At 37.3% G+C, this 9,135-nt stretch overlaps 1 protein-coding gene across 1 annotated transcript in view; it reads right to left on the reverse strand.

Moving 5' to 3' along the window:
• Positions 1–4,707: 4,707 nt before the first annotated feature.
• LOC102602330 (mitochondrial arginine transporter BAC2) overlaps positions 4,708–9,135 on the reverse strand; it is a 10,502-nt gene continuing 6,074 nt past the window's right edge. The window contains exons 6-7 of the mRNA XM_006361399.2: positions 5,777–5,912; positions 4,708–5,150 (exon numbers count right to left, since the gene is read on the reverse strand). Of these exons, the coding sequence (XP_006361461.1) occupies positions 4,956–5,150; positions 5,777–5,912 (331 nt within the window). The 3' untranslated portion in view covers positions 4,708–4,955. The remainder of the gene's footprint in view (positions 5,151–5,776; positions 5,913–9,135) is intronic.

Genomic DNA, 9,135 nt, shown 5'->3' on the forward strand with positions numbered 1-9,135 from the left:
CCAAGCTTTCAAATTTCTTGAGATTTCAAATGTTAAATTAAGATGTCCTGATGTTTACCGAGTTCGTTATTACTAGGTCTAAAAGGAGCTATTTTTGTGATTTCTTGCTTTTTTTCCTGCCATGTCCAAGACATTTTGTGATTTTTTTTCAATTTGCTAGAATTTCCTTTCCCTTTTTTGCCTGAGACCAGAAATTACCTTAAACATTAAGAAAAGATTTCAGTGTTGTCGTTGATATGTTCTGGATGCTGTACTCCACTTTGGTTGGAAGCTATGAAGATTACAGAAGGTTTGATTGATTTGTGAAATGCAGTATAAGCAAGAATAAGTAAATCACAAAAACCGCATGGATGGTATGCGCAATGGTGGTGGATGTTGATTGAGTTCTTATGTATCATCTGTTAACGTGCCTTCGTATCTGCATAAACAACTAAATAGGGTGATTTAGGTTCATGCACATTCACCTCTTTATGCATATACCATAGAAGTTTAATGCCAATTTGTGATAGTAAAGTTCGTTGGAACAAACTAATGATGGTAACACTGTTCCAACGATCTAGAGAAAATGTAGAAGTATTTGATTTGGGCTGCCTACGATTAGTTTCTTGAGGCAATGGAGGCATTTCATTTTTGGGTGGGGCATGGGGCAGCTGCATGTACTCTTTAACGTTTTGATGTACTACATCTTGAGTCGGTTATTTTGCATTGAAGCTTATATTTCTTATGCCAGAACCCATCTGATACTTTGTTTTAATAAATACCAGTAAGTTCTTCTTCAAGTGCTAAGTCCAAATATTCAGAGTCTCATGGATAGAGATTTTAGGGATTGAAGACATACTAATTGTTAATGATGGTGTTAATTTCTTAACTGCTTATTCTTTGGTTGTAAGCTTATGGCATATTAAATTTGATTGTCTTAATCAGTGACGAATGACTTCATCGTATGTAATATAGAATCTAACAGGTTTTTTGAGGTAATCTAGGACTTCTGATTGAATAATTACTTGTTCAAATAAGATCCATAAAGTATACGTTTGTGCATTTACATAGGCACGGAGACCATCTCTTGTACAGTATGTAATACTTACTTTCACCCATCAATTTTGTCTACAGACGTGTCAACATGTGAGTGATATAAAAATGTGTTTTGGTATCTATGCAGTTACTGGACATGCTGTTTTCACCTTATTTCATCTAGCAACCTACTTGCTCATTTATTTTTTACCTGATTTTGCGAAAAGGTTATGCTAAAGTAAAGTATCTGTTTGTCGGAATTTGTTTTTGTGATGAAGTAAAGGATCTGTTGAATGATACCTCTCTCACTCTCTGCTTTTTTACAAGAACTGAGTTTTAGGTTGAATGGGGCATTCATGGGAATCTATACAGACGATCATCTGCTGACCTTTTGTTTTATTTTGAGCTTATTTTGCGGAAAGGAGTTATCATTGATTTCAGCTATCAAACTCTCCTTCTGCCGTTATTTTTCCTTTATTTGCTACAGGAATAGTTTTTGTTTGAGCAAAAATATGAGTTTACCAAGAGACTGGAGCAAATTGTACTGTAGCAATTTTCTGCAATTGTGTGTGGTTCAAGCAAATTTTGCTGTTAATGGAGTAATGTCTTTTGATGTTCATTCTGTCATTTTTCTTTTTCAATGTGTGGCCTGTGCATCAGAAACTTTCCTCAATGTCCTTTAGCTTGTTTGTTGTCTATACGCGACTCTCTGTTCTCCTGTTATAGTGATTTTTATGGCATCTTCATATGCCAGATTGATTGCGCGAAGAACTGTTGAAATGCTCTGGTAGTTATTTTCTGAACATAATTTCATACCAACATTCTCACTAATAACAACAGGAACATGAGTCCATAGGATAGTCCATACATCCTAACACATATATTTTACATATAACTATGCGAATCATATATGTAAATTACAGCACATATAACAACAACAACGTACCTAGTGTAATCCCACTAGTGCCACAAGTGGGGTTTGGGAAGGGTAAGATGTACATAGACTTTACTCCTACCTTTGTGGGGTAGAGTGGTTGTTTTCGATAGATCCTCTGCTCGGAAAGTGAAGTTATTCGAGCAAAAGGTTGCAGGAAGAGAAAGAAATGACATCAAATTATTAAGCTACAGAGCAATAGATAGCAAAAAAGCATCGAAGAAAAAGAAGCTATTTGAAGGCTAGTCTCTGCCTCTTCCAATAAACGGGCAAACCATACTCAACTACTTATTAACTTCCTATCATAATCTTCAACTCCTATATCTTCCTATTTAGGATCGTGTTCTAACAAGTTGAAATTGTGCCATGACATTACAACACATATATCTCGTACAAATCTACAATGCCATGACATTGCAGTCCAAACCGTGCAAGTATAAGTACTTTTTTAACAACTTGGTAATTGACAACAAAGGCAATTTCCATTCAATTTCTTGAGATCGCAAGTTTCATTTTGTTTGGTGTGGGAATAACCTAATGAAATTGAAAAAGTTGTTATGAATTATGGTTTGCTCAAGAACATGCTGATGCTGGTGGCCCTATTCCAACTTGTTCCTAAAGTTCTTTTCTCCCTTCGTTTTTAAAAAAGTTTTGATTATTACTGCAGTTCATATAGATGTTTATTTCGAGTTTCTGGATGTATGTTTGAGCTAAGGCATAGGGATAAATTTATTTCAACAGTTGTGTCCAGATACCTGCTGTTTCTGAACTTGATTTTGATGCTTCTTGTATGTATTTTGAGTAATTCTCCCACATTGGCATCTAAGAGAAAATTGGAGCAAAAACAGTAGTATTAATAATGGGCTGAGCTAACTGGACAACATACTTACCTGGACGGGGTCAATGGGCGATCAATAAGACCTATGGCCTAGGCTTGTGACCTTCATTGCACTTTGGAGGGGTGCCTGCCTAAGGTCGACCCAAGTGGTCGAGCCTACGTCATAATTTGTTGCTGTGGGGGCCTGCGTTCGCGCGGCCCCTGCCCAAATCTAAAATCAAATAGTTTTTTTGTGCACTAATGCAACTCTGGCCACAAAATTTATTATCTTAGTCTTGGCTTCAAAGAGCAAATATTTGTTCTGAAAATACAAACCAGCTTCACTATCACATTGGGTCTACTTTGTTCAGTCGAATGTAGCACTGGGTGTGTTTGGTACGAACGAAAATGTTTTTCTGAAAAACAAACAAGTACATTATTGACTTATTAAAGAGAAAATATTTTTTAGTGTTTGATTTATGAATAAAATATATTTTTGAGAGAATATCTTTTATTTTTACTAGAGAGTAGAAAATAAGATGAACACAAACTTTACCCTTACCTTTGTGGGGTAGAGAGGTGGTTTTCAATAGATTCTCGACTCAAAAAGTGAAGGTTATTCGGGCAAAAGGTTGCAGGAAGAAAAAAAAAATGACATCAAATTATTACGCTACAGAGCAATAGATAGCAAAAAAAACATAGAAGAAAAAGAAACTGTGTGATTACTAAGTACTATTACTAATGAAAAGATGAGAATATGAGGCTAGTCCCTACCTCCCCCACGTAACGGGTGACCATACTTAACTACCTACTAACCTTCTATCATAATCATCAACTCCTGTATCTTCCTATTTAGGATCGTATCCTAATAAGTTGAAATCATGCTTTGAAATTACAACACATATATCTCGTACAAATCTACAATGCATGACATTGCAGTCCAAACCGTGCAGGTATAAGTACTTTTTTAACAACTTAGTAATTGACAACAAAGGCAATTTCCATTCAATTTCTTGATATCGTAAGTTTCATTTTGTTTGGTGTGGGAATAACCTAATTGAATAGAAACTCATTATGAATTATGGTTAGCTCAAGAACATGCTGATGCTGGTTGCCCTATTCTAACTTGTTCCAAAAGTTCTTTTCTCCCTCAGTTTTTAAAAAAGTTTTGATTATTACTGCAGTTCATATAGATGTTTATTTCGAGTTTCTGGATGTATGTTTGAGCTTAAGGCATAGGGATAAATTTATTTCAACAGTAGGCCAGATAGCTGATGTTTCTGAATAATTCTCCCACATTGGCATCTAAGAGAAAATTGGAGTAAAAACAGTAGTATTAATAATGGGCTGAGCTAACTGGGCAACATACTTACCTGGACGGGGTCAATGGGCGATCAATAAGACCCATGGCCTAGGCTTGTGACCTCCATTGCACTTTGGAGGGGTGCCTGCCTAAGGTCGACCCAAGTGGTCGAGCCTACGTCATAATTTGTTGCTGTGGGGGCCTGCGTTCGCGCGGCCCCTGCCCAAATCTAAATCCAAAAAGTTTTCTTGTGCACTAATGCAACTCTGGTCACACAATTTTCTATTTTAGTCTTGGCTTCAAAGAGAAAATATATGTTCTGAAAATACTTTGTTCAGTCGAATGTAGCTTTTGAGTAACACTAATTACGCTTACAATATTTTATCTTAATTTACACTTGTATTGTTTCAATTTAATGATAAAGTTGCATTGTCTTTTCGCGTCAAATTATTGGATAAGTCGTACAAATATTTTATTTTTATTTTCTTATTGGGTAAACCGAACCGTTAAGGATCAAAACTAAAAATCAATAAAAAATATCTTATCAATTTGGTTATTGATTTAACATATTTAAAAATCGAACCGATAATACATATAACCGAACTGATGCACACCCTAACCCTAATCCCTAGATCAAAATTCAAAGTATCTGAGCCAACACTATCGTAAAACTACAAAATATGAGAAGCAACGCTTCGGTTTATTACTAGTTATTCACATCTTTAACAGGCAAATTGTACAAACTGCCAAAGACGAAGCCAAACATTTAACCAACATTAATGCGTGATAGTCGTCTCCAAGCTTGTTCTAGAGACAAAAAAAATGTTTCTTTCTAATCGTATTTCGATTTTCTTAGTTCCTCAATGCCTCCGGGGTCCCTGTTACCTTCACTTGGGGAGCAGTCTGTCAATTGCAAAAAGATAACCACCTACAACCACAAAGGATGCAATTCCACTCCGTGCCATCCGCAATCCCAAGCCACGATATAAGACATTCCTATCTGCAGGATGGATCCCGGTCCATCTCTCAAATCTCTTCCCGGGCAGTTGAAATTTGAGAAACCTCCTCTCCATGGATACAAACTGCACATAAAGAGTATTAAGGAAAGAGGATAATCCATAAGGCCCATGGAAAAGAGAATACCACAAATGTTTCTACGTAGTATTACAATAACAACCAAGAATCCCATTTTTTATACATCTAAAATGTTGACAAAATCTGAGGACAACAGGTCAAAAGTCGTTGAAGCATTCACTTATAAACAAAAACGTTTGACATCAACTAATGAATGCATGCACAGATCCTGTCAGACCAGTAGCACTTGAGAAAAGCTATGCACCCACTAAATACAGATTACTTCAGGCTTCAGAAGACTGAAACAGGTAAAAGGGATTCATATAGCAAACCTTAAGTAGTTTGGGATTGAGGTGTTAATTGATTGATTGACTGTTGACATTGTGCCCCCCATTGATCAGTTCCAACTAAGGTTGATAAGTCCAATACTCACAGATTTTATGAGCTTAACAAATACGTGTTGTAACTGTAACTAATAAGCTCCCAAATACTTGTACCATATTTCACAGTTTCACTACATGAATTGACCACCCAAGGTTTCTTTGAGCATTAAGGTATCTCAGTGGATATTCATGTAGAAAAACATCAAACAGGGAATGAAGTACAGATTTGAATCCCTGGTAAGACAACATACCTTGGGCAGCACAATGCATTGTGAACGAGATTTGGCAGTATCAAAACAATGAGAAGCAGCAGCAGCAAGTGAACCAGAGAATCCAGCTGCAAGACTAACAGCTAAAGGAGACAATGGACCAACTTCTTCATCAAATCTGAATGATAACAAGGTAATGGTTAAGAAGGATAAAGTTATTTCAAACTGAGTAGGGCATGTGTCTATCTATGAAGTGACAAAATACACTTGGTATATAGAAATTTTATTCTAGGGGATAACCCATTTGTCAAGCATAACTCAAGTTGAAAACAACAGAATGCTAATCCAATTAAGTTAAAGTAGCAAGCCTGAAAGATAATTGTTACATTCTTTATTCACTATTTCATGTCTGACATAAACCCAAAATATCTTAGCAGAGTCGATAAAGAGGTCTAATACCATGAAAATTCAGAAAAACCCTCTTCATCAAAAAAAAAAAGGACAGAAAAAACATTGTTCAAATTTCAATGAAGGCAAAAAAAAGAAAAAGTGAAGTGCTTCTCTTCCTGTATAAGTGTTGCTGGGCAGAGTTATCTAGTTTCAGTTAGTACCTGGTAGAATAATTGAGGTACACACAAGCTGACCCAGAAACTACTGTTATCCCCAAAAACAAGAGGTATGGGGGTAACCTTTTAACATAATAAACTTTTTTAAAAAAACTTTTGACTTATTTTTAATATGGTGCAAAAACCTTGTTAGTCTAATGCACGTTGATTTAAGGATATTCTCCAAAAGTTATAATATGGGGGTAGATTTCTTAATGTGAGGTTTGATTGAGACTTTCATAAAGTAATAGGTCACAACATCTCATCCAAACCATTTCTAGGAAAATATAGTCATCCAAACATGGATGCTATAGGCAGAAGTGGTGGCATCGTAGTGATGTGGGATAAAAGGGTGTGGAGAGGAGAGCTGGTAATAGCAGCAAACCAAATGGTGACCTGCAAGTTTGAAGGCATTAATCAGGCACTCACATGGTTCCTTTCAGCTGTGTATGCCTCATGCGATCCAATAACTAGAAGAGAGCTTTGGCAAGAATTCATCAACATTAAAGAACTGTGTAATGGGCCTTGGGTAGCTTGTGGAGATTTTAATGCTACAAGATATCCAAACGAAAGATCAGAAGGGCACGGAATCACTACGCCAATGACTGAATTCTCTGAATGGATAAATGAGATGGAGTTCATCGACCCTCCTTTATTTGGGGGGTCTTTCACATGGAGAAGGGGGGACAATCACATGTCTGCTTCCAGAATTGATAGGTTTTTATTCTCTTCTCAGTGGGATGGGATCTTTACAGGGATAAAACAGAGCATACTTCCCAGAATAGGTTCTGACCACAGTCCAATTTTGCTTGAATGTGGAGACTTAAATTTGAAGAAGTCTTACTTCAAGTTTGAACAATGGTGGTTAAGGGTGGAGGGTTTCTCAGACAAAGTTAAAGATTGGTGGGAATCTTTCAATATCACTGGTACGGGCTCTTATGTCCTAGCATCCAAGTTGAGGATGCTAAAGGGGAAGCTAAAAGAATGGAAACGGGAAAATAGGAACAATTGGAATCAGAGAAAAGAGGAAATCTTAAATCAGCTGTCAATTTTAGAAAAGACTCAGGAGTTGAGATTGCTATCAAAGGATGAGTTACTTCAGAAAGTACATCTTTCAATGGAGTTTGAAGATGTCGCAAAAAACGAGGAAATAGCTTGGAAGCAGAGGTCTAGAGCACAGTGGCTCAAACACGGAGACAAAAATACCAAGTATTTTCACAGGATGGCTACAGCCCATAAAAGATTTAACATCATTGATAAGTTGATGGTTGAAGGGGTTGCATAAAATCATGTGCTAGTGATAAGGCCCCCGGACCAGATGGCTTTCCGATGAGTTTTTTCCAAACCTTCTGGGAGATACTGAAGACAGACTTTATGAATGCAGTGAGACAATTTCATGAAAGACATGAGATAGAGAAGAGCCTCAACGCCACCTATGTGGCTCTAATTCCAAAGAAGATAGGAGCTATGGATCTTAGGGACTTTAGACCCATCAGTCTCATTAGTGGTGTGTACAAGGTCTTTGGTAAGTTGTTGGCAGAGAGATTAAAGAAAGTGATAAGCAAATTAGTGAACAATCATCAAATGGCCTTCATTCAAGGAAGACAAATTATGGATGCCGCATTAATAGCAAGTGAGTGTGTAGATTCAAGGATTAAAGGAGAGATCCCAGGAATTATGTGCAAGCTTGATATAGAAAAGGCATATGATCATGTCAATTGGGAGTTTCTACTTAATATTCTGAGGCAGATGGGGTTTGGAGACAAATGGCTTAAATGGATAGATTTTTGCATCAAAACTGTCAGGTTCTCCAGACTTGTTAATGGAGAACCTGCTGGTTTTTTTTCCTTCTGAGAGAGGACTACGACAAGGAGATCCTCTTTCCCCTTTCCTATTTATTTTAGCTATGGAGGGTCTTAACAGTATGATTAGAGTGGCCAATCAGAACAACTGGATAAAGGGCTTCAACATTGGTAATCAGTCAGGGGTCAATTTGAAAATATGTCACCTTTTATATGCAGATGACACACTTATATTTTGCGATGCAAAGGTAGAACAAGTTAGTTACATTAGAGTTGTTTTGGTGATTTTTGAGGCCATCTCCGGACTGGCTGTGAACTGGGGGGAAAAGCAGCATCTTCCAAATCAAGGAAGTGGCAAATATTCAGCTGTTGGCAAGCATCTTGCAATGCAAGATAGAGCACTTACCAACTACTTATCTGGGAATGCCTTTAGGGAATAATCACAAGGAGCTTGAGATTTGGGATGGAATCATTGAGAAAACAGAGAAGAGGTTGGCTAATTGGAAGGCAAACTATCTATCTCTGGGAGGAAGAGTCACTCTGATCAATTCAGTTCTGGATGCGTTGCCTACATATGTTATGTCACTTTTCCCTTTACCAGCAAAGGTAGAAGAAAGGCTGGATAAAGTGAGGCGTGATTTTCTATGGTCGGGGAACAAAGAAGGGAAAAAGATACACTTAGTTAAATGGCAGACAGCCTTACTAAGCAAGAAGACAGGAGGTCTTGGCATAAAAAAACTGAGGGTCCAGAACAAAAGTTTACTTTCTAAATGGCTTTGGAGATTTGTGGTTGAAGATCAGGCATTATGGAGAAAAGCAATTCTCAACAAGTATGGGCAGACCGAGGAGTGGGTGTCTAATGTAGTAGATAGCACGTATGGGGTATCAGTTTGGAGATCAATCAGAAATTTATGGGATAGTCTAAAGGAGAATTTGGTGGTCAAGGTGGGAGAGGGTAACAAAATATTTTTTTGGAAGGACAAGTGGATTGGAC

The sequence above is a fragment of the Solanum tuberosum genome, unplaced genomic scaffold, assembly GCF_000226075.1.
Source record: "Solanum tuberosum cultivar DM 1-3 516 R44 unplaced genomic scaffold, SolTub_3.0 scf00354, whole genome shotgun sequence".
Lineage (NCBI taxonomy): Eukaryota > Viridiplantae > Streptophyta > Magnoliopsida > Solanales > Solanaceae > Solanum > Solanum tuberosum.